This window comes from Pongo abelii, chromosome 14, assembly GCF_028885655.2.
Source record: "Pongo abelii isolate AG06213 chromosome 14, NHGRI_mPonAbe1-v2.0_pri, whole genome shotgun sequence".
NCBI lineage: Eukaryota > Metazoa > Chordata > Mammalia > Primates > Hominidae > Pongo > Pongo abelii.
In genome coordinates, this window is record NC_071999.2 from 71,309,475 (window position 1) to 71,335,594 (window position 26,120).

At 34.3% G+C, this 26,120-nt stretch overlaps 1 protein-coding gene across 1 annotated transcript in view; it reads right to left on the bottom strand.

Moving 5' to 3' along the window:
- Positions 1 to 5,946: 5,946 nt before the first annotated feature.
- LOC100436943 (heterogeneous nuclear ribonucleoprotein A3-like) overlaps positions 5,947 to 26,120 on the bottom strand; it is a 48,540-nt gene continuing 28,366 nt past the window's right edge. Inside the window, exon 2 of the mRNA XM_054529349.2 lies at positions 5,947 to 6,858. Within this exon, the coding sequence (XP_054385324.2) occupies positions 6,018 to 6,858 (841 nt within the window). The 3' untranslated portion in view covers positions 5,947 to 6,017. The remainder of the gene's footprint in view (positions 6,859 to 26,120) is intronic.

Consider the following 26,120-nt stretch of genomic DNA (forward strand, 5'->3'; position numbering starts at 1 on the left):
AATATACTTCCGTAGCATGGACATACTCATTTCCTTAGAATGGACAAACAGTCTTCAAAGGAGCATATACTAATTTATAGGAAAAGATATTTGAGAGGTCACAGGAAGTCCTTTTTCTCACTAGTTTTCTGTTCTTTCACTCCTAATATCAATGTTGGCAGAAATTTTAAAAATTATTTTTTTCAAGGCAGAGTGTTCTGGGTTTAATAAAGATATGCATAGAAGCCATAGGAAAATATTTTTGGTCAAGACTGCCATCTGCAAGTGACATTAGTTCAGAATTTTTCCTAACTTCCTGGCAGGTACCCAAAATCAGATTAATTTAATAATTAAAAGCTTGAGAGTTTTGTTTATAAGAGTTTGGTTTATATTGTTCGGGTAGGGTGTGTCCAGATGGAAAGGAAAAAAATAAGTAAGTTATTGTCATTGAACAGGTAGGAAAGCTGGTAAGAGGAGAGAATATTGCAGTGCCCCCCATAACTGCTGACTTCGATGTTTTGCCAAGTTAACATTTCAAGTCAACATGTTTCTCTATGTATTCGTTTAGCAAAGTGGGGGGCACCCCTATTATGTGTTGCTGTATACAACTCTAAACAAAAAAATTTACATTTTATTATAGAAACACTTAAGAATATACAAAGTAGAATATTAAATATATACAAAGTAGAACTCTCACATGCACATCACTTAATTTAAGCATTGTCAATTCTTGCCCATCTTCTTTCTTCTGTATCCAAACTTGCTTCCCACACTCAACACCCCTATCTTCTTTTGAATCATATCACAGCCATCAGGCTTTTTCATCTAAAATTATTTAAATCTATACCTTCAAATACAATAAATCATACATACATATATACTAACTAGAAAACCATTATTACATTTAAATACCAATTATCCAAAGTTTTCTAGATTGCCTTATGTTTTGAGAATTCCTTTATTTGAATTTCTATCCAAATAAAGTCTCTACATTTAGATCAGTTGCTATGTCTATTAAGTCTTTTAATATGTAAGTTACCAGCATCCCTTTATTTTTTTCTTTCTTGCACTTAATTTTTTGAAAAGCATTATGCTATTTGTCCTGTAGTATTCCCCAGAGTCCAGATAATGCTGATTTTCTCCTCATGGCATTGTTTAACATCCTCTTCTCTCCTCTGCATTTCCTGAAGCTGGTTGTTAGAGATGGGAATAGGGATAGTCAAACTACAGCCTGTGACCACATCCAGCCTAAAGCTGTCATGGGATCCTTGGGGTGTTGCTTCACTACCTGGAAACATCTTTAGCCAGCAGCATCTTCTGTGTGAGTATTGCTTGCACCTTCTGGGCTTGTCTGTCCACTTGACCTGGCAGGTCATGCTCAGTTAGCATTATCAGCCCAGATCCCACATCTGCCAAGGGCAAGCCAGGCACGAAGCAGCAAGTGTTGTGTGAGCAAGTGAGCACAGGGTCCAGCCAGTGTGTACAATCAGGCATGCCAGCTGCTGCTCTGGGGCAGGCAGCTCCAGGTGCCAGGTCTGTGTGAGGGTGAGGCTGAACCAGGTGTACTGCATGCATCTTCTGCTGTGGGCACCCGGGTCTCGACAAGGGGAACATGGTGGTGCCTGAAAGCTTGAAGATACCAGGCATTGCAGAGTCCCAAAAGGGTGTCACAGCCCTGGCTTGGGGATCCCGTATGTCTGGGCTCCCAGAAGGGCTGTAGCTCTTCTGTTCTTTTTGTTGCCGTAACATGGAGAGCAGGGGGCTGTGTTTCAGCCCCGTTTGTGTTACAGCAGGTCGTTCCAACAAGTGTCCAGCTTTCAGCAGAGAGGAGACCCGCAGTGGACAGCTCCTTTTCACAGGCAGGTTGAGCTCCTTTTCAAAGGTAGGTCGTCCTGACATCAGTCAAGTCTGGCTGAGTCTGGGTTTTTTTACGGGCTCAGAAGGGAGGAAGTGTGTGCTGATTACTTTATAGGTGGCCTTGGTTGGCCCCCCAAAAGCACCATATAATAGGCCAAACAGTCATCGATGAAGTCCTCACTCCAGGCCCTGGACTTCAACCAGAACTGGCAGCCCGACCCTTAGTCTTCAGGCTGTTCCTGACCTGAAGGTGGGGTTTCACCGGGGACCCACCCCTTTTCACCCAGGAACCTGCCTCCCGCCATCAACATGCGGACTATGGCACCCAGCCTGTTCGTGCTGAGAGGCACCTCAGCTCCATCCCGGCCTCCCTCCTGCGCTCCTTAGTGCCCAAGTCTGGAGGGGGCCGAGGCAGCAAGGGGCTGGGCTGTCAGCATCACCCTGAAGGTATACACCTGGCTGGGTTGCAACAGCACCAGGGCTCAGCCAAAACATTCCTCCCCTCTAGGGCAGGCACTGGGCATGGGGAGAGGCCAGGGAGTGGGGGCAGACACTTCTGATCTTGTGGAGGAAGGAGGATTCCAGGCCTCTGAGAGTGCAGGGATGCTCAGGTCCAGAGCGATGGCTGGGCTGCTTCAGCTGTCCCCAGGAGTGCAGGACTCCCCACCCTAACTCAGTAGAGGGTGGGGCTCTGTCCTATTCCCAGCCCCAGCTAGCTCCATGGAGTGTACAGTCCCTGCCGTGCTTCCGCCGCTGCAGCTGGCCTCTTCTCAGTGACTGCTCCAGATGGGCCATCGCTGCCATCAAAGCTTATTTTGTTTAGTACTACTTTTGTAGAACCCAGCCAAAATTATTCATTTATGTGTTTTCTATGGTTATGTTTACCTAAAAAGGTAGAATTGAGTAGTTGTGGTAGACATCATGCAGTCTATAAAACCTAAAATATTTATTCTCTGGCTCTTTACAGAAAATGTTTATTGCTACTCAATATCAAGGATTGATTTTCATTTGATTGTTTTTGTTCTGTGTACTTCATATTTTGGTGTTGTGTACTTTCTAGCAAATAAGTAATGTCCAGTTGTCTTTTTGTGAGGTTAAAAATCATTTGATGCTCATTTCCTGAATCTACTGATTTTATCAAGGAGTTGAAAATGCTAACAAACTAGTTATTTTAGTACCATTGAGGTAAGAGATCAGCAGGACCTGTTTTCATGGCCCTGCTATCAAAACAGGAGCAAAAAACTGACCAAAACCAGCTACAACTAGGAATTATATTTGCTTCATATAAGACACTACAGCACAATGACAGTTCACACTTGCCACAGCAACACCTGAATATTACCTGATATGGTTCCAGGAGCTCCCCACCCCTTTTCTGGGAATTTAGTGAATAACCTCCTCCTTATTTAGCATATAATGAGGAGGAGGTATACATATAGCTAGCCGCAATCCTCAAGTGCTACTCCACTTATGGGGTAGCCCTGCTGAGTCAATGGAGTAACAATTTTGTTGTACACTGTTGCTCTGATAACTTGCTTTCTTTCACCATTGGCTTGCTCTTGAATTCTTTCCTGAGCAAAACCAAGAACCCTTCCTGGCAAAGACCCCATTTGGGGGTTTCCCCGCATCACCATGACCTGAAACGATTTCTGAAGATCTGACTTTTATAAAATGGACCTGGAAATATTGTACTAGAATATCTCATTGCATTATTTTATAGGGAGAGGATTTGTAAAACTTTTGAGAAAAGAGTGGACTAATAAAAAAAATTGAATTGGGATTAAACCCTGGCTTTAGAAACATACATGTTTAATATTACTGAATATCAACTTCTGAATATGTAGAATAGAAATATCAGAAACTACTTGATATAACTATGGTAAATATTAGAAATAATGTAATATATAATTACATATTTTATACATAATTTCTAATACATAATGAATACTCAATGTTAACCATTGGCTGTACCATATTTCATGAAAACGCACTTTTTCACATGTCAACATCTCTGAAATTGGACTATATTATGAAATTGGACTGTATTATAAAATTGATAAATCTTAGGTTTAATGAAATATGGAAGTAGCAGTGTTAATATGATAGCTATGTGTTGTGTAAGTGTGTTGATTCTGTGCCATTAATGTTGCTACCAAGAGCGCGAATAAGACTATTTTCACAGAATTTTCTTAGGTCCCCAAATTCTGTTGTCCATTTATATTGACCAAACTTTCATGGAAGCTCTTTATTCTGGTGTTTTAGGTATTTGTACCAAGTGCCCTGTTCAGATTAACAAAGATGAATTTTGAAACTCTAATGCTATCACCAGGCATCTAAGTGTGTTGTGTTCATGTAGTTCCCCGACCCCCACTCCATGTGATTTGTTCTGTAAGAGAGCTAGAGTTAGAGGTAAACCAGTTTGACATAGTCAGGGAGGGGATGCTTAAAGAATCAGTTGTAGTTTTAATTATTCTAGGTCATTCCTGAAATTCAAATACTAGGGTTCAAGAAGATCTCTATTTGCTGTCCACACCCTCCTATCTTCAGAGACAGTTTCTCCCTGGGCGTATGATTGACTAGTCTAATCACCCTGAAACAAAATTGTAAAATATCACTATTAGTAGTAATAACAAAACATACTTAATAAGCTTACAATTTTCCGAGTACTATTAAAAGTACTTTACATATGTTACCATATTTCTTCATTACAAAAATTAGACATGTTAAATGCTATTATTATCTTCATTTGCTGGATGAGGAAGATTAAGTAATATGCTGAAAATCTCACAGATATAAATACTAGGGTCAAAAATATTATGTATATAAAGTATCTCTTCATTGTTGGGATAATAGGTGTGAGAATTCTTTTCATTGTTGTTTGTTTTGTTTTGTTTTGAATAAAGCATAGGTTTTACTGTAAGCCACACGGCTGTCTGGGAATAGGAGTAGCTGTTAGTATGTATATTCCCCAGGCCTTCAAGGGAGCAGAGGTATCAGATTTTCAACCTGCGGACTCAGTGAGACAACCAAACTGAAAAGAAAACCAAATTAACCTTAGCTGAGTCCTTGTGGATTGGTGCCAGTTCTCCTCTCATTATAAGTACTTAGGAAGATTGCGCTACCTCACTTTCCTCAACTTTAATCATTGTCATATGATTTACTTTGGCCAGTAAAAACTGAGGAAAAATGGTATGTGTTGCTTCCAGTTAAAGCATTCCTGAAACAGAATAAATCCCCCATGTATTCTTATTTTTGCCACAACATCTTGTGTGAATTTTCCAGGCTCATGAATGAATGCGACATGAAGCAGAGACTACTGATGATCTGAAATGGACATATTTAGTGAGTAAAAGCAAATCTTTTTTTTTTTTTTTTTTATCTCTGAATCCTTTATAATATGTATGTATGTTTTTTTTTTCTTTTATTGTAATTATTATTATTATTATTATTATACTTTAGGTTTTATGGTACATGTGCCCAATGTGCAGGTAAGTTACATATGTATACATGTGCCATGCTGGTGCACTGCACCCACCAACTCGAATCTTTGACGTCACTGTGGTTGAGAGTTATTTGTTAACATAGAATAACCTGGCTTATTCATACTTTATAGTCAGAGTTAGTTTCTGTCAACACTCATAGAACCTAGATAAGCCTTTGTAATTTGGTCTAGCTCAATTAGCTATATATGATGCCCAACACTGAAGACCCCACTGTAAGTTCGTCCTTCAATGTTCATTTAATTAAGCTTATAAAAAATAAGTAAGCTGAAGACATTTTCTTTTTTTTTTTTTTTTGAAAAGTTAAAAATTCCTTAATTTTTTATTCCTGGTACCACTACCACAATTTACAGGGCAATATACCTGATGTAATGAAAAGAACAATAAAAAGACAAAGCTACAACAGATAAAAGACCTCAGGAATGTACATCTAATTGACACTACATTGCATTACTCAATAGCTGCACTTTTTGCAAACTGTGGCTGTGACAGTCCTGAACAAGAAGGGTTTCCTGTTTGAGCTGCAGTAAATTTTCTGACTATGGATCATTGTTCCTTCTGTGGCAGATTTTTACAGTTCCTCTAATGCATTTGGGACAACTCTCTCAAAGTAACCTTCAGCTTTCCTGACAACTCCTTGCTTTCTCGCCTGCTAAGAACTGTAGCCCTTTTCTGCTGTTTTTAGAACCTTCTGCTACCATATCCACCACTTCCACCACCAGATCCATAACCACCACCATAGAGACTGCCCGAGCTTCTTCCACCAAAACTGCCCTCTTTCATGGGTCCATAATTTGACTGCTGTTGTCCACTATAATTTCCAAAATCATTATAGTTCCCACCACCACCATAGTTACCACCGCCAAAATTTCGTCCTTCATTGTAACCATCATATCCTCCACCACCTCCACCATATCCACCACCTTGGTTTCCATATCCTGTTCCACCACCACCATAGCCCCCTCTACTACTATAACCAGGACCACCACCATAGTTGCCACCATCACCTCCAAATCCATTATATCCACCATCGCCTCCTCCATAACTTCCTCTGCTGCCACTACCTCCACCACCATAGCCTCCTCTTCCACCAAAGTTTCCACCACGGCCAAAATTACCTCCACCACCTCCAAAGTTTCCTCCGTGACCCATAAAATTGCCAGATCCACCTCCACGACCTCTCTGTGATCCAGCAGACTGCATCTCTTGTTTAGAAAGGGCCTTTTTCACTTCACAATTATGCCCATTAATAGTGTGGTATTTCTGAAGAACAATTTTATCAATTATATCATGATCATCAAAAGTTACAAAAGCAAATCCTCTCTTTTTTCCGCTCTGCCTGTCTTCTATAACTTCTATGGTTTCAATCTTGCCATACTTTTCAAAGTAGTCTTTCAAATTGTATTCTTCTGTATCTTTTTTAATACCACCAACAAAAATTTTCTTCACTATTAGATGGGCACCAGGCTTTACAGAATCCTCTCTAGAAACAGCTCTCTTTGGTTCCACTATAAGACATTTTCTAAAAATGAAAAAAAACATAAAGCATACAATTGACATTACACATAATTCCTCCAAGTCTTAATATATTAATGTATTTACTTCCATTTTATATCCCAAGAGTATGTGAGTAAATATGAGCATATAAAAAACAACCAATTATATAGAATTTGTTTTAAAAAATCTTTCTCTAGCTCATCTTTTATTTACTATGCAACAGAAATAGCCACTTTCACATATTTTAGAAATTATTTTAGAAATGATTTAAATCTTTAAATAAGCTACTATTTCTGTGTAACTTCCTATGTATCTTTCCTCAATGAAGAATAAGTATTTAATTTGTTTGTGTTTTTCTGTAACTACAATACACACTCAGCACTTTCCGCCCACAACCCCATTCTCTAATTATGGTTTATCATAACTTGAGTTAGATCAAGATTTATATTTCTTTCATAATTACTATACACACACTATTGAGAGCTAAGTAATATGCTTTAATTTTTTGAATCCTCACACATGTATAAAAATGTCTATATTATATTGACAGTTGAGTGACATTTTGACTGATTATGGATTTATGATGAATTTCTGTTTTCTTCAGAATTTTTAAGGCATTTCCATTTTATTTTAGCTTCTAGTGTTTATCACAAAAAGCCTGAAGCATACTAATGACTGAATCTCAGCATGTAGGCATTTTTTCTGATGTGTAATATTGTAGGATCTTTTTATTTTCCAATATTCTGGAATATTATAATGATGTGCCTTGGTGTTGCTCTAATTTTTCCCTTTCTATGGGCACATAATGGATTCTTGAAATATGAAAAAGCGTGTCCTTAATTTATATAAAAATTTTCAAAATTTTTATTTAATACTTTAATCTTTTTAACTTTTTATGTGATTTGTTTCATACATTCCTGTTACTTAGATGTTTGAATTAATAGGATGTGTCTTTTATTGTCTTACACATCTCTATTCTTCCCTTCATGTTTGTCTTTTTGTTGTTTGTTTTCTCTTCTTTCTGTGAAATTTTCTCAGCTTTATCTTTCAAACATACTATTAAGCTTTACATTTCTAATTGTGAAACAATGTTCATTTGTTCTGATACATATGTATATACGTATGTATATGCATGCATGTGTGTATATATCTATATAATCATTATTCTGTTTGTTTCATGAATGAAATACCTTGCTTTATTTCTCTTAAGGGTTTGTTTTATACTTTTGCCACTCTGGCTTTGAGAATTGCTTAGTAATGGTGAACTTTACTCAGCATAGCCAATCAACTGGTCCGTCAGTTAGTCGTCATCTTTTATATAGCAACAGATGACAAGGCATCTAAAGAAAAACTGTTCACGAACAATTTAAAAAAAGAAAAAAAATATGTTTGACAGAACGAAGGTAATAAAAAAAGAACTTAGAAAAAATTAAGAGAGGCAAAATAAGACTCTTTTTATCCTCTTCAGAGAATCATTCTCAGTATTATTTTTCAAAGATAGCAATTATGTGCTTTTCCAAACAATTATAGAACACGAGGTCGCGCAACATATTCACTACAAACTACTAATTAATTCCCTTTATTTTAGGCTCAATTCTTTTCTTCTTCTCCATTTCCAGTGACACCTAATATTGCTACATTCTGAGCATTTTGGAAAAATTTTGACATGCAAACGTGGTCATTTATCAGCTTTATTTACCACTGGCCAGGTTTGATTTGGGTAGGTTTTCTAAAAAGTGTTATGACAAGTTCAATTAATTTCCAGCATCAATAGTTTGTTGATGATGGATCAGTTACCTTGTACTTCTTCCTGTGTGTTTATTCTAAAATAAATAAATAAATTAATAATCTTTACAGTCACTTAGTGGGTTTTCAGGATAGAGCAATGTAAATATATTCATTCAAATTCTCTTAATTGGGTGGTATCCTTTTTTCCCTCTACATTACATTGTATGAATTGTATGAATTTTTCTAAAACTTTAATTCTTTCTTTATTTTTATTATTTATTTATTTATTTATTTATTTTGAGACTGGGTGTTGCTCTGTTGCCCAGGCTGGAGTGCAGTGATGTGATCATGGCTCACCATAGTCTTGACCTCCTGGGCTCAAGCTGTCCTCCCACCTCAGCCTCCCAAGCAGCTGGGACTACAGACATGTACCAGCATGACCAATTAATGTATTAATTTTTTTGTAGAGATGGTGCATCCCTATGTTGCCCAGACTGATCTTGAACTCCTGGGTTCAAGCATTCCTCCTGCCTCAGACTCCCAAAGTGCTGGGATTATAGGCATGAGCCACTGCACCTAGCCCAAAACTTTAATTCTTTTACAAAAACTTGATATTAAGGCTGTCCTGAAAGTATGCCATTATGAAATAACTTACAGTTAATTTCACAATTTTCTTTTGTGAAATAAACAGATTGTTTCTCACATTTATGTATGTACATATATATGTATATATGAGTGCATTTAATCAAGAGAGTGAAAGGTTTGCAAATAAATGTAAAGACATCTTTGTTAATGGATAGGAACACTTGATATTGTCCTACCCAAAGCAATATACAGATTCAATACAATCCATATTAAAATTCCAAGGTTTTTTTTTTTTTTTTAATGGACAAGTCAATTCTCAAACTTATTTGGAATTTTAAAAGAGTCAAATAGCAGGCCAGGCGCGGTGGCCCACACCTGTAACCCCAGCACTTTGGGAGGCTGAGCGGGCAGATCACAAGGTCAGGAGATCAAGATCATCCTGGCTAACACGATGAAACCCCATTACTACTAAAAATACAAAAACGAAATTAGCTGGGCGTGGTGGTGGGCACCTGTAGTCCCAGCTGCTCAGGAGGCTGAGGCAGGAGAATGGTGTAAACCCGAAGGCAGAGCTTGTAGTGAGCCAAGGTCGCACCACTGCACTCTAGCCTGGGTGACAGAGTGAGACTCCGTCTCAAAACAAACAAACAAACAAAAAAACCTCAAAGTTTCTGTAAATTATGAGTCTGAGTATGGCTTAGCTGAGTCCTCTCTTCAGAATCTCAGAAGACCACATGCTCATCTGGAGTCTTAACTGGGGAATAATTTACTTCCAAGATTCTTCAGGTTGCTGGAAAAATTCATTCCCTTGCAGTTGTAGAACTCAGAGCCCCATCAACTTCCTGATTGTCAGCTGGGGATTGCCTTCACCTCTTAGAGGCCACACTCAGCTGCTAGCCATGTAGACCTGTTAACATGACTACTCAGTTCTTCAAGGCCAGTTAGAGACAAGGTCTCTATAGTATGTCTATATCAGGATAGAGTCTTAATATATTTTTAAAAAAGAGATTCAAATAGCAAAAATATTTTTTTAAAAATAAGAACAAAATGGGAAGACACATTTCCCAATTTCAAAACTTACTACGCAAAGCTAGAGTAATTAAAACTGTTGCACTGGCATAAGAATAGACATATATACTATCAGAATATAATTGAGAGTCTAAAAACAAACTCATATATTTATGACCAGTGGATTTTGGCAAACCATTCAATAGAGAATAAAAGTTTCTTCAACAAATGATGCTAGAACAGCTGGACTATCACATGCAAAATAATTAAGCTGGACTCTTACCTTATATCATGTAAAAAATGACTCAAAATGGATGATCAACCTATATATAAGACCTAAAATTGTAAAACTCTAAGACGACAACACAGGATTAAATGTTCATCAACTTGGGTTTGGCAATGGATACTTAGATATATAACCAAAAGTAGCATCAAAAGATGCTACAAAAGAAAAAAATCACAGCAACAAAAGAAAAAATATACTAATTTTACTTCATCAAAACAAAAACTCATATGCATCAAAGAAGTGAAAAGACAACTACACAATGGTAGAAAATATTTGCAGATTATATATCTAATAAATGTTTTATATCCGGAATATAAAGTGCTTCTATAACCCAACAACAAAAAAGAAACAACTCATTTCAAAAATAGGAAAATACTTGAATACAAACTTCACCAAAGAATAAACAATAAGCACATGTAAAGATGCTCAACATCGCTAATCATTAGGAAAGTGCAAATCGAAACCACAATGAAATACCGCTTCATACTTACTAGTAAGGTTATAAAAACAAAAGGAAAATAAGAAGTGTTGGCTAGGATGTGGAAATTGGGATACATATATTGCTGATGGGAATGTAAAATATTGTATGTTACAGATGTGGAAAACAGTTTGGTGTTATTCAAAAAGCAAAACATAAAATTGCCATGTATCCCAGAAATTCTATTCCTGGGTATACACCCCAAGAATTGAAAACAGGAACTCATTGAGATTCCTCTAGGCCAGTATTTGTTGCAGCATTATTCACAATACCAAAAGTAAAAATAATCAAAGTGTCTATCAAAAAAGGAATGGGTTAAAAAATGTAGTATATACATACAGTGGAATATCATTCAGTCATAAAAAGGAATGAAGCTATGAAACATGCTACAACATGAGTGAACTCTAAAAATATTATGCTTAGTGAAATAAGACAGACACAAAGGAATAAATATTATATGATTCTACTTGCATAAAATATCTAGAATAGGCAAATTCATAGGTACAGAAAGTAGATTAGAGGTAATCAAGGGCTGAGAGTAGTGGTTAACTGTGAGTTATTGCTTGATTGCAACAGAGTTTCTAATTGCAGTGATGAAACTTTTGGAAATTGATAGTGGTGATGGTTAGCACAATTATTTAAACATTAAAAGAACTAATGCTACTCAATTTTCTATTTATAACTGATTAAATAAAAGATTATATGTGTGTATAGATATTATTTTTATCATAGTATATTTTTATCATAGTAATTTTTGTCCAAATAATTATTTCTTCAGATTTTGTCATGAAATACATTTTTTGCACGTACTTATGTGATATTTTATACAAGGTATAATAGCGGAGAAAAAAAGAGCTTGTTGTATAAATTTGTAAGCTCAGGAGTCAGACTGCTACTGTCAAGTAGAATCTTGGAACTATTTCTTACTATGTGGAAATTCTTGTTAGAATCTTAGAACTATCCTTTACTATGTGGAAATTCTTAGGCTAGTTATTTATGTTTTTTTTCAATTATCTGTAAAATAAAAACATAAAATTTTTCTCATAAGAATTTTTGTGGATGTAATGGCAAAACATATGCATAACACTTAGGAAAGTACACAGTAAACTCAAGTATGTTAGTGATTAATACACTTCCATCATTTACACTAGAGAATGTCCTTAAAATGGTCAAAATATTTAGAATAACAAACCTAACCCACATTGGCTTTCAAATGAAAAAATATATATTAATATGCATATACAAATCCAGTTAATAAAATAAAAAATTTAACTCTGAAGAATTTCTGCCCCACTAAATTCTTAACTAACAATGTAAAATCACACTGGGGCAAAAGAGCTATCCCCTCCCATTTGGAATTATCTCAATAATCTCATAAATCTTTCATTAATTTTACAAGTAGAAACACTTTTCCAACTATATGAAGAATATGGAGCAAAACAAAATAAGATGTAAAACGTAATCAAGAATTTATAGTGTACTTTGAGAAATACCTAGTAAATTTTATGAAGACCTCTATATTTTGAAATAAATACCTATTAATAAGGATTACGTCTTCAAGATAGCAGAAGTTTGGAAAAGAAATATTAGTAGGCTCTTTTTCATGCAGATTCATGTAGTTTCTAGCAAGCTACCTCATCTGAACAAATGGCAGTTGCTATCTATGATAGCTGAGCAATTTAACAACCTGCTGTATCACACGTGCACAAATCCTAATACAAGGAGAATGTAATCTTGCCAAGCACAGAGATTCATTGTTAATTACACTTTCCTTCTGTAACTTATAATATTTAACAGGTTCTTAAATAATTTAAGGTTTACTCACAAGCTATTAAGTCAACTTATTTTTCATATTTTTCTTATCTGTTTAATACAAACTCAAAAATATTGTAAAAAGTGAGTTGTTTCAGATTTTTAAAAAGTTAATATTTTTCATGGAAAATTCAGTATTTGCTGGGTAATGTGTAATGTGGATAACATATTTTGGTTATTTTTGCAGCTTCTAAAAAAGATAGGTTCAATGCGACTAAGACTATAAAATTAGTTGTAATTTTGATGTGTTGAGAATGAAAATATTAATACAATCAAGTGGTATAGCTGTTTAGTGTTTACCAATCATTTTACACATTTGCAAATTAAAATCACACTCATTATCAGTAACACAAAAATGACATTTTATGAGACTTCCTGAAGAACCTATGGGAAATCACCACTATGTAAAACATAGTTTGTTCTTATTTAAAAAGAACTTTAAAAAAAAACCTATTTTAAAGTTCACTTAAAACATTCACCTCAATTTTATAGTAGAATAATTTTAAAAAGATGTGATTATGATTTTATCTTGAAAATGCATCTAACATATTATATTTACATATTACATGTACATATTTACATATTACAGTGTTTACATATTTACATTTTATATAACGTTGACCGTATTTACATTTTAATATAACATTGACCTTATTTTCAATAGAATTAAATCGTTATTTTAAATATGCATTAATTCTCTGAAAACTTTAAGCGTGCATTATACTAACTTAAGTTTGTGTTTTTGTATGCATTTGTATTTTTTGCTAAAACTTGATAATTGCACATAACATTGTGATTTTTTAAAAGAACAATCAGAAAAAAAGGTCATTTTTGCCAAAATATTGTAGGGCTTCATTAATTTTCCCAAGAACCTTTTTCAATTCTTTGATATCCAAATCATTCTCTTTTGAAGCACATAATGTATCAACATCTTTGACAATATGTTTCTTTAATTTTTAACCAGTTTATGATACTCTCAATTGTAAAAGGCTTTTAGTGATAAACTCTAGTAATTCTGCTTACCTTTATTGGCTTCATGAAATCATGTAGTTATTGCAAGATTGCAATTTGTCTTTGCATATATTTCATGGTTTTGTTAGATGTATAGAACATCCTAAAACCAAAAGGAAAATAACTGAAAAAGATGCTGCTCGGTTTACTGGGATGGATATTGTTGGTCATAAAAGAAAATTTGAGGTAGTGATCAGTTAAATCAGTGGTATTAATAAATAATATCTTGTTTTGATGACTTGTTTTCTAGAAAAATTATAAATAATAACTACTTGGATACAAGGAAAAATTCCTATACATCTAGAGATTGGAGATTTGAGTAGAACTTTTGCATAAAGACTTGATTTATTATGTAATTTGTTTGCTCTTCCAAATATAATAAAATTGCAAATTAGATTTAAGACACTTTCACATATGTTTTATAATGACTAGTGAATAAGGTGCCTATGATTATCATGGACATTTTGAAGACATCTTAACTCACATAGTTAAAATACTAATTTAAAACATGTTTAGCTATAATATTTCTGGAAAGTGGTCAACTTTCATGTATTTCAACACCCAATTATCAAGAGCTATTTATTATTCCACCAAATTATTACCATCATTTTATTTTTTAGTGACATATGTTTCATAGCTGTTTCCTTAAACACATTCCCTTGCTGATTCTAGTTAAGAATTCTGCACTTAGGCAGACCAAGATAAGTTTCCATTTCAATAAACTTTTATATATATGCAGTTCACAATTTGATGTACCTTAGTGTTTTCTCTTCCAGGCTAACATTTTCTAGTTTTTCGTCTCATTTCTCATGACATCTTTATGCTCTGCTGTTACAACCCCTGGATTCAATTTGGTTATGGATGCTCATCTTAAAATGAGGTATCCAGAACTAATCATGTTCATTAAGAGTCATCACTCAAATGTAAAATTGGCTTGGACTATTTTTGTGATGGTGTTCTCAAAGAATAAAACATTCTGATTTTCTTAAGTTCCTGTTTGTGCTGAAACTGACACGTGGTGATCTATTACAACCCTCTCTTAAGGTGACTTATGCCTCATGTCATTTTTCTTACCTTAAATCCTACTTGGGAAAAGGAGAGTTTTGTTTTTTTTTTTAAATGACTGTATCTTATCTTCACTGCCACACTGTGTCTCTTTATAATCGGTTTGTGTCTATAAAATACTTAGGCATATTAATCCTATTATGCATGCTCTCTCACAAAATTTTCTCAAGCAACATTTAGTCATAAAATAATGTTTCCTATGTTTTACATATCGTAAAGCGCTGTTCTTTCTTTCTAAGAGTGAATCACAATTTTATCATATTTTCTATTCTGTAGTTATAGACAAATTCAAACCAAATTCTTAAATATTTGCTGGAAAAAAAGCAGGAATAATAATGCATACATATACATTCTCTTAATTGACAAGTAATTAATTTGCTGACATTTGATCTGAAAATATACACAGACCACATGATTCCAAGGACTGAAAACACACAAGATGATAGTAATTACAAAAAAAAGTAACAATTGCACATAACACTTCATATAATCAAATCTACATTCTAGAGAAAAATACAATAGGTAAATAAAAATTGTTTCAACCTGTAATAGCTATTATACAAGAAATAAAACATAAACAGAAATTGAAGTAATCAAGTAAGAGACCTACTTGTGACAGGATGGTCAGCAAATTTCTGACTAGGAAAGAAATTAGCTGAAATTTAAACGGAGAAGTAGTCTAATAAAGAGGCAGGCAGCATATTCTGGAAATCAGAAATAACGTTTGTTAAAACATCTATTTTTTGCTTATATGAATGAAGTCTGCCTTTACAAGACTGGTATCTTTAAATTACTGTGAAGAAGAAATCCAACAAAATGGAATTCTAGACTCAGAAAAATTGTTACTCGAGACTGAGGACACATAAAATATATACTTAAATGAAATAAATGAGAGAGATTACCACTCAGAGATTTTGGGAAAATAATTACAATATCCTTAGCTTCAAAGGTGGAAGACTGATCATACAAATGGACAATGGTCAGACCGTATATGACAACAGGACTCTGACACACAAACTTTGCACAACTAGTCCAGGAAACAGTCCCAACTTCTGCAGCAGTTTGCCCAGAATGGTAAATTAATCACCAGTTACCATCTTTTTCTATATTTTGTTCGGACTTCTAACTCAGTCCATAACAGAGAAAGCAAAACATGCTTCCCAAAACTATCATATAAGATGTCCATCTTCCTCATGCCAAAAGCTTCCAAACAGAGCACATCTAACGTTTTGCTCTCTCTCTCTCTCTCTTTTTTTTTTTCCCATTATAAAGCTTTCCGGCCTGCCTTTGAGTCTCTGCCTAATACAAATGGTGGTACCCAACTCACTTGCAATAGCAAGCTCTGAATAAATGGCTTCTGCTTCTCATTTCCATGATTCTAGTGTATTTCACAAAGGAAATAGAAAATTTAAAACAGAATGGAGATAGGGATAAAAGAATAAGTGGTTAACAGAGACTAGTAAAAATGTGAGGAAATTGAATGGGTATTTTTTTAGAAGAACAATTCAAATAATTTTATTAACTAATAGAGTGTTAGGAAAAAGACAACTAAAATAAAAAGAGGGTAATAATAGTGATGACATGATGAGGTCACCCAAATGTCCTCATGTTACACTGGTAGAGGAATGATATTCACACTTTGTTAAATCAGGTGTTCACTTGAACAGTTTAAAGATCAATAGTATATACCATTTATGAAACACTTGAGAAAAAGAGAGGAGAAATCAAGAAAACTTAATTTGATGGCAAAAAATTATATAGCTATAGATACAATGTAATTCTAGAAAATGCTGGAGAATGCAAAAAGTTAAGTTATTGTCAGGGTCTTTTGTATTTTTCCGTTTTGCTTTCCCTGCTATAGAATTTGTTATGTCCATCTTAATAACTTTCACCACTGCTGTGGATCTATTACTCTTCTTTTTCACTATCTATGACCTGTGGTCAGTTTTTTTAGAGCATATGCATCCTACATTCACAAATGAATTTCATTTGAGCTAGCCAGGTATATGTGAGTGAGAACAATTGTTAATACACCCATTACGTGAATGAGCATGCTGAAGTATATATCATTTAAGTAAATCATGTAAGCAATTTAAGTAACACAAATAATAGAGTAGTCACTAGTCCTCAGGTAGAACTTAATACAGTACGTTAGTATTTTTTTTTAGAATTCTAGCTGCCTCCAGATAGACTATCAATGTCAATGAGCCACATACATTATTTTCCAATCAAGTGAAGCTGAGAGCAAGAAGTCTTCAATATGTTAGACACTCAAAGAACAGTTTCAGTGTGGCCAGAAAGTATCACTTTAACACTTTTATTTAATTAGAAAAGCTTTCTATTAGCATTATAAAGGTCGTTCAAGACACTGTTGTCAGTGACATCCACCAGCAAGTCGATCAGACTTGATCTGATTGTCCCGAGTACTTCTTTGCGCCTATTGAACTTGACCCTTTGCCCAGGTGGAATTTGAAGAAAGAGATGCTGGAATAAGCACTGCAAACCTTCTAAACTGCAAACTGGATAATTCAATCTTGAGACAACCTCTCAAAGTAATTTTGTCTTTAACAGACAAGAGATGACTAGAATATTTCCATATTTGAAGGATGCTTGAAAATGTTTTTCTCCTAACATTTTATTTCTGAAGCTTAAAACTACTCTTTTTACCACAAATGTAAGTCATTTGTTCTGTTTAAAAGACATGAAAATTATATGAGTTTTCTGGTGTGTAATATGTTTCTACCTGTATAAGTTTTATTGAAAGGTTTGTGATACTTAAAATATTGTGTCTGCAATAACCCCAAGTTAACTTCAAATTAGTATTTAGTTTTTTGCCTTGAAAAATATTTTAAAATTTAAACTTCTAAATCCGGTAGTCCAGGCTACCACTTTCATTATTATTTCTTAGCTTCTGGGCAAAATTAAATATCAAATCTTCAATCACGAAGATCCTTTTAGAATCATGAAATTCAGTAACAACCACATTATGACTTTTAGCTTATATTTATGTAAGCTCAAAATAACACATCACACTACTGTTCTGATATTTAATATATTTCCCACAGATTAATTTTAAAAGTGTGGCTCTTGAACATAAAAGACAACGTCCATATTTTAAAGAGTTTGGTCTAAAGCACAGACACCTTGAATTCATTTATTCGACAAGGAAATTAACCTAAAGAATCCAAAGATGTAAATATATAATTGCCTGTTTTTGTAAGATATGAAAATATATTTATGGTCCATTTTATTTCAGATAATTAATATGCACCTTGTCCAACTAAAATTAAAATTAAATGAAGAAAAGTGTTATGGTTAGCACGTGCATTGTGAAAAAGTAATTGTGTAGTGACTACAGTTTGCTTACATTTGAAACTGCTGAGGTATCATGCTAAAGTGTAAAACTGTTTTTTAGCTTTTGAATTTGAGTTATCTTTATTTTGGAATCTCAAGCTCTATTCATTTATTTATTCACCCAATATATATTTATTGATTAGCCATTACATGCCAGGGACATATTAAACAGTAATGAACAAGACAAAGTTAGACTGTGGCTTTATGAATGTACGGTATGATTTTACAACTATCTAAAGCATCTTAACTTCAAACTACTTTAAAAAGATTAATCTATTAAATAAATTTCACCTGTTTCATTCAGTGAACATGAGAGATAAATATATATCTACTCTTGTGAGCAGTTATTAAATATTACAAACTTTTTCCAAAGTGAATGAATACAAAGTACATTTTTGCTTCGTATTTTAGAAATTCTATATAATACAAGATTGATAGGCACCTGTCCAACATAATTAGTCCCTCTACCTAAATTTCTAATGTTATTTTCTTTTATAAATAAATAATGGATGGGAAAATATATGCAATTATTAGCTACACAATACTCTTCCATTACTTCATTTATTACAAATTAGTTTTATCCCTGAATTTGCAGTTTGTCACTCCACAGATTGAAAAATCTGAAGTACATCTATCATTATCTGCCCTCATTTTTTAGTTGATAATATCATTGATAATATTACAATTCTATAAACAACGGATAATGTATATATGAAAGTTTTATACATGCCAGTTTTTCCTGGTTATTAATCCTTCATAATTTTTCAGTTTTATTGTATAATATGATTTAAAAAAAAACTTTTAAAGCTCAGAAAGTTATAATTAAAAATTTCTCTAAAAATTCCAACTTCGTATTGGTCTAAGTTTTTTCATCAAATGGGAGCCAAGTTAAAAGAAGCACCAGGCCCACAAATTCCCCCTACTATGGTGTGGGTGTGGTGAATATATACTGACGTCATGGAGATCATTATTCAGAGACAGAGTCACTGTTGTGGCCCACACTGCAAATACAAAGCAAAGAAAAATCTCAGCTTCATTTTCATTATACAACTTGTCTTTATATTTTAAGAATAAATAAAATAGCTCTAGTCACAATGATCAGTGAATTTAAATTCACAATAAATAGGACCTTTAGAAAATGACATGCTCTCCTATAGAGTCATCTAAAATATTCTGCATTCCTCGATATTGATTCTGTTAAGAAAGTTGTCCCTCTAGTCAATTACTTCAACACACACAATGCGGTTGTAAGTCCACAGTCTAGTCATACATTCTGAACAATGACTTTGTAAGAAGCCTCTTCCTTTAAAATTTTTTAAAGTTTACAAATGATTGGACCTGTGTGGAGATAAATTAGAGACTAGTGGTAGGGGCTATGACAATTATGTTCCTGGTACTTATATTCAGCAATAATGAAAAATGTTACATGTCTCTGTGTTATGAGCTCAACTAAAGTGCTACCTTAAACTGATTACACATCAATTTTGAAATAACTTTCATTTAGTTTAATATATTAAGAAATGTTCACACTACCACACTCAGAATCGATCACTTTATATGTTAGTCATGGAACACATTGAAGAACATGCTTAGTTTCATTATGTATTGCTTAAATTAGAATCTTAAAACTACTGAAGCAGTCTGCCTTTCACTGTATAAATTTCATCAGCAGAATTTCTATTGCTCAAGTTTTCTTTCCCTAATCGATTTCTCATGATTCAGAAACTTCATTAGATATAGAGTCTCCTCCACCACTCACCACCACTCATGTACTCTGCTCATGCCGACAGCAAAAATGCTGCTAAAAATGAGTGGGTGGAAGAAGTATCATAAATGTTATAAAATGTATCAAATGGTTGGTAAAGGAAAGAATACATATATGCTTTCTTTTCACTTGGATGTGACTGGGAATATTTTTTCCTATGGTACTCGAAAGGTCTTTTTTTCTATAAGCTGTTTTTTGTTTCCCCCAAAATAGTGTTTCTAAAATTTCAAGCTATGTATGAATTAAGTAGGACCTTACTGAAAAGGGAGATTTGGATATTGTAGGTCTGAAGTGAGGTCTGATGTTCTGCATTTGTAAAAAGCTCTCAGGGATGATAATGCTGCTAGTCCACAGGCCACACTGAAGGCTCTAAGAGTCTCTCTCCTAACATTCCAGTTTAAACAACTATGACTAAAATATTTTTTCCTGGAGAACCCAGTTGGGAATAGAGTGGAAAAATATGCTATGTTGTCATTCCTTGTGGGATAAACAAACAGATGCTCAGGATAAAATGTGATGCAGTAAGAAAAGCACTATGATTTTGAATCGGACAATTTAAACTTGACTGTTAAGTTCCAACATTAAAGTCATGCAACATGGAAAAAATAAGATATCTCACTTTACATTTTCTCTCTTGTAAAATCTGCATACATCAAAGCATGTTTCTGATATTAAGGTGGGATGATCTATATGAAAGTGCTTCCTGTATGACGAAGCTCTATATAGGCACATTACATTGTTATTTTATGCAGTGAGATGTCTTTCTGCCCTCCTCCCCACCATCAGTGCCATAGTCTGTGCCCTTTCTGTTTTTAGCTGCTGTGAAAACTGCTCAGGAAACTGTCACTCAGCAGCTGCAATGACTGCCAGTACTAAACCAGTTGATAGAAGGATCCAAGAGGGGAGAGGACAGACAATTTTCTTTCCTCTGCAGTTCTAGTTATAAAGCTTGGATATAAAAGGAGAAAATCGTTGTGGTGTGGAATGTGAATTTTAAGATGCTTTCATTGGTTTCATTCACATTCTAGAGTAGTGTCCTCAAGAGTGTTCACCATCTTAGAAAGTTTTTTTTTAAGTCTTTCTTTAAAAAATATTAAAAGGAATATGTCATCTTCACAAAGATGGTTATTATAGTCATTGATCATGTAACTACATAGGTAAGATTCTGGACTTATTCGCAGCTAGCTGAAAATCAACTGGCAACTTCATATTTGATATATAGATGAAGTGAAATTGCTTTAAAACTAATGTAGAATTTATTTGTAGTGCACAATTTATTAGTATGCATGAAGATGAATTAGAACCTGCAAGCTATATTAAATTTAATGCATGAGAAAGGGAAGTAATGAATTACTTGAAAATCATTTTAAAGCATCATTGCTAATGCGCTGTTAAACCGCACTAGTACTAACTGCAGAGACAAATATTATTAAATCTGCCAAAGTCCCCAAACTGTGTTTTACACTACTCCTTCAAGAAAATAAGGAAAGGCATTTTACTCCCATCTTTATGAATGAATACAGTATGAAAGCATATACACCAAATATTCAAAGAAAGGCTTTAACAATTTGAATATCTCATAAAATAAATTTTATTCTAAGGCTAAAACAAAAGTTGTTTTAATTTTCAGACAGACATAACATGGAATTTATTAACTTCACATTTCTAATGGATAAAAGAAAATGTAATAAATGAAGAGATAAGCCCAAACTGCACTCACTCAGCTTTATTTAGCATTGGTGCTCAGTTAGCTGACTTCTCTATCTGCGGCTGTAATATTGTACTGGCTAAGCCTTTTAGTGTGCACTAAATCCTAGCTGCATAAAAGTGAAGCTAAATGGTATTTACAGGTCCTTTTCCTACAAAGTGCAAACTAGCATATTCCATTTATAATCCTATAATAACACTTTGTAATCTGCATACCAATGCAGTGCAAATAACACATTTACTTTAGAAATGAGCATAATTAGATTATATAGATCATAGTTGAATTGGACTGAGTGACCTTTTGCTAGCATTCTCTGATAACGCAAGAAAATTTTACTACTTGGCTGACTTTTCTCATTTAATCTAAATGATCAGTTTCTGACATAGGCCTTGAAAATCTTCAGCCTCTTTCACAGTCTGGAGTTTATGTGAAGATTTTTTTTTCCCCAATAGAAGGAGTCTTAGTGTTGAACACTAAGAGCTGGAGTTAATGTTCTCTATACACACTAGAAGTAAGGAGGAGGAACACATAAAATGTAAAATGAGTGGGTAGGGCACAGTGGCTCATGCTTGTAATCCCAGCACTTTAGGAGGCCCAGGCGGGCGGATCACCTGAGGTCGAGAGTTCGCGACTAGCCTAACCAACATGGAGAAACCCTGTCTCTGCTAAAAAAAAATACAAAATTAGCTGGGTGTTCGGGCACACGCCTGTAATCCTAGCTACTCAGGAGGCTGAGGCAGGAGAACCGCTTGAACCCAGGAGGCGCAGGTTGAGGTGAGCCGAGATCGCGCCATTGCACTCCAGCCTGTGCAACAAGAGCAAAACGCAAAAAAAAAAAAAAAAAAGTAAAATGAGTGATGATATAAAATTATTTATAATTGGGTTTATTATGGTTTTTGTACTTATGTTTTTGAACTTATATTTTTGAGAGTATGCTTTTCCTATTTGTGTATAATTCAAACTTTATATTATATATTACATAGTTTAAGCCTAGTTTTTCCACTTGGCAATACATGAGATATTTTGCATCTGAATGGTTAATTTTTTTAAGTCATTTATTCACTAAATAGTTATTGTGCACTCACTTTGAGTCTCCTATATTGGGGTAAGTGGTGAAAGCTGAACATTTATTTCTGGAAATTTCCTTTTGAAACTCAAAACTGTAATCAAAGATAAGGGAGATACAGTGACAATAACAACAGCAACATAGAGTAAATTCAGAGTAAATCACATCTCCTTCCTATTAAGAAAAGTTAAGGGAATTAAGAGTCATTTGTAACCTTAACACATTTATTTCTACTCTTTCACTCCTAGGACCTCCCATTAAGCAAAAATGTACGTAAAGTAGGAACGTGTTCCTGAATGTTTGCCACTGACAAAGACTCTAGTCCCCTCAAGGTCACAGAGAGTTACATCTGCGTCGTGCATCCACTATCCCTCCAGTCTTCCAATCTTGTATAGGAGTTCAAAACATAGCTAAAACAACACAAAGATAGATTGAGAGGCGATCCTCAAGAATTTTTTTTTACTACCTCTTTTATAAATTCCATATGGGAAAACTTGTTTCAAGATGTTCCTTGCTCAGAAAATAATCATAAAAGAGTAAAAGAACTTTCTTTGCTTAGGTTAGTTAGGCCATATTTATAGGATGGTAAGAAATGTCACAAGTCTGAAATAAATATGAATGTTCACTTAATAACAGAAAAAGCTGAAACCTGAGCTTCTTATGGTTCTAAATCACAAAATTAAATAATAGATGTGTGCGAATCTGCGTGTGTCTAAATGTCAATAGATACATACATAAAAATATATGCTTACAAACTCACTCTTCCATGATTTGTGTTATGTCCAATAAACAAAATAATTAACACTATCATAGTTAGTTTCCTTCCTTTTTCCTCACCCCTCACATGATTCCAAATATCCATTCAGCCTTAAGGATATATTGTGAATTTCCATTGACACCATTTCAGCCAAGCTGCTCTAAGAGCTCCTGCAAACTGCTTCTGACTGATTTCCCTGCTTCCATTCTTGTCCTGTCCAATTAATTTCCTACACAGCAGCCAATGTCATGTTTTTCAAAAATAATGTCATCTTTTGATTTGACCTATCCAATGTATCCCCATTTCTCTCATATGAAAATGCAGTGTCTAATCACAGTTATGTAGCTGAAAATGTTACTTTCCTGTGAAGGCTATTCTGTATCTCCTTATTTAAACAGACATAGGATGGGCAACGTGGCTCACGCCTGTAATCCCAGCAGTTTGGGAGGCGGAGGCAGGTGGATCACCTGAGGTCAGGAGTTTGAGACCAGCCTGGCCAAGATGAAGAAAACCCCATCTCTACTAAAAATACAAAAATCAGCCGGGCATGATGGCATGTGCCTGTAGTCCCAGCTACTCGGGACGCTGAGGTGGGATAATCGCTCGAACCTGGGAGGCGGAGGTTGCAGTGAGCTGAGATCATGCCACTGCACTCCAGCCTGGGCAACAGAGCGAGATTCTATCTCAAAAAACAATAGTAATAATAAAAAATAAACTGGCCTTTATTAGTTCAGTTTTTATTGCAAAATGTGGAATGTAGTTATTCCTTTATAACACTTATCATGGTCTTTAATAATTGTATTTATCCCTTCTCTGCTTATTGTCCATTTCTACCACTAGTATAGGCAGAGAAGTAACACCCTTGCTTTCCTAGTTCACCTTTCTATTTCTGCACAGTACCTGATATCTAGCACTCATGCAGCTGAATGCTGAATGAATGTGTTGCATACACTAGTGGCAAGGGGTGAGGTGTATGAGCCAATTGTGGGATGATTATGGATAGATTTGGCTTCTGCTTAATTACATCATAATTAAAATATAATTTTCTTCTTAGTTATATTATACTTAGGTATACAATGATACAATGTTACTTACACAGTGTGGTTGTTTTATATCTCTTGACCATAATGAAGTAGCAGAAAAAATGTGTGTACCTCAATATTTTGATATATTAAGATTTTTAAATTATTGCATGAGGGATATTGCCCTAGCATCTGCATCCCTTCACAATTTCAATTCTTTAGCTATCTTCTGAAATTTTCCTTTTTTTTCAGTTGGATTTATTGATTGTAACTTATCTCCTAGTCCTATATCCTTCTTTCTTATCTTTCTTACCATCACTTTGCTAAACTCAGTGAATTTACCTATCCTTATGTCTCCAGCTACTGCATGTATACTGAAAACCACTTCTAATTTTGATATTTCACTTGCGTGTGCATAATCCTAAGACCTTGAAGAACAGCATGATAGTAGACTTTCATCTCAGTCTTGCCAGATTGAAAAAAAAAAAAAATCAACTTCCTTAACTCTCTTTCTCCCTTCAGATTTTCTGTTTCTTTTATTGACATGTCCAGGGCTGGAAATCTTGGAGTCTTCTTTAAATCAGTATTCTTTAGTTCTGTCTCCTTTCACTTTGTTTGTTCTTAGTATTTTCTTCACAAACTCTCTTAGAATTTTCCTTTCTATTTCTTTTCCCATGGCCCTCACTCTAATCCTTTAACTCACTCTTAAATAACTATAAATATTTTCTTTCCAGCTCACTGCCTCCAGATTCTTTCTACCATCCACCACTACCGGATTATATTTTTAAAAACCATTTTTCATCATTTTTGCTCCTGTACAAGAACTCAGATGGTTTACAGTAATCTATGTTAAATAACACAGAGAGAGACACACACACACACACACACGTGCGCATACACACACTCCCCAAACTAAAGCCCTAAAAAAACTGATAAATTTGGGTCTTTTTAAAAATTAACTTTTTTTTACCAACAGTAAAACATATTTTCTCCTCTATATCATTCAGTATGTTAGTACTCCAACTACAGAATTCTTATATTTTTCTTCCCTTCTATTAAACCTATATGAGATACGTTATTTAGAAATAAACTCTAATATTTCCATTACTTCTCCTTCTACTTCATGTTGTATTGCATCTTCTTTAGATTTCATGGTCCATTATATCTTGTGTCACGCATACTATTGCTTGACTGTGTATACCTTGTTTATGTATACTTTTTATATTCTTTATCAAGCTCGTTAAGAACACAAAATTTAAAACAGTTTCAAAGATTAAGGTTGGAAAGTGATATATGCTTCTAAATGTAGGTAGTAAAATAAACTTAGTTAGTTAAAAATTGATATATTTAATGAGTATGTATACCTCATTTGCAATGATCTTTACCTTCATTAATATAAGCATTACTCTAATTCAAAAGTGATATAGATCTTTTCCAAAGCACCTGAAGACAATATTTATTCCTCCTTTGACATCAGTAAATGTTTAAAATTTCCTGATGAGTTCAAAACAAGATATAATAAACACATTTTTAAATGCCATACTTTTTAGAATATCTTATTTTACATATATTTAAAGCACCAATGTTTTATAATTTTTCTTCGGGGTGTAGTATAATATTTTTAACAAAGTTATGTTGGTAA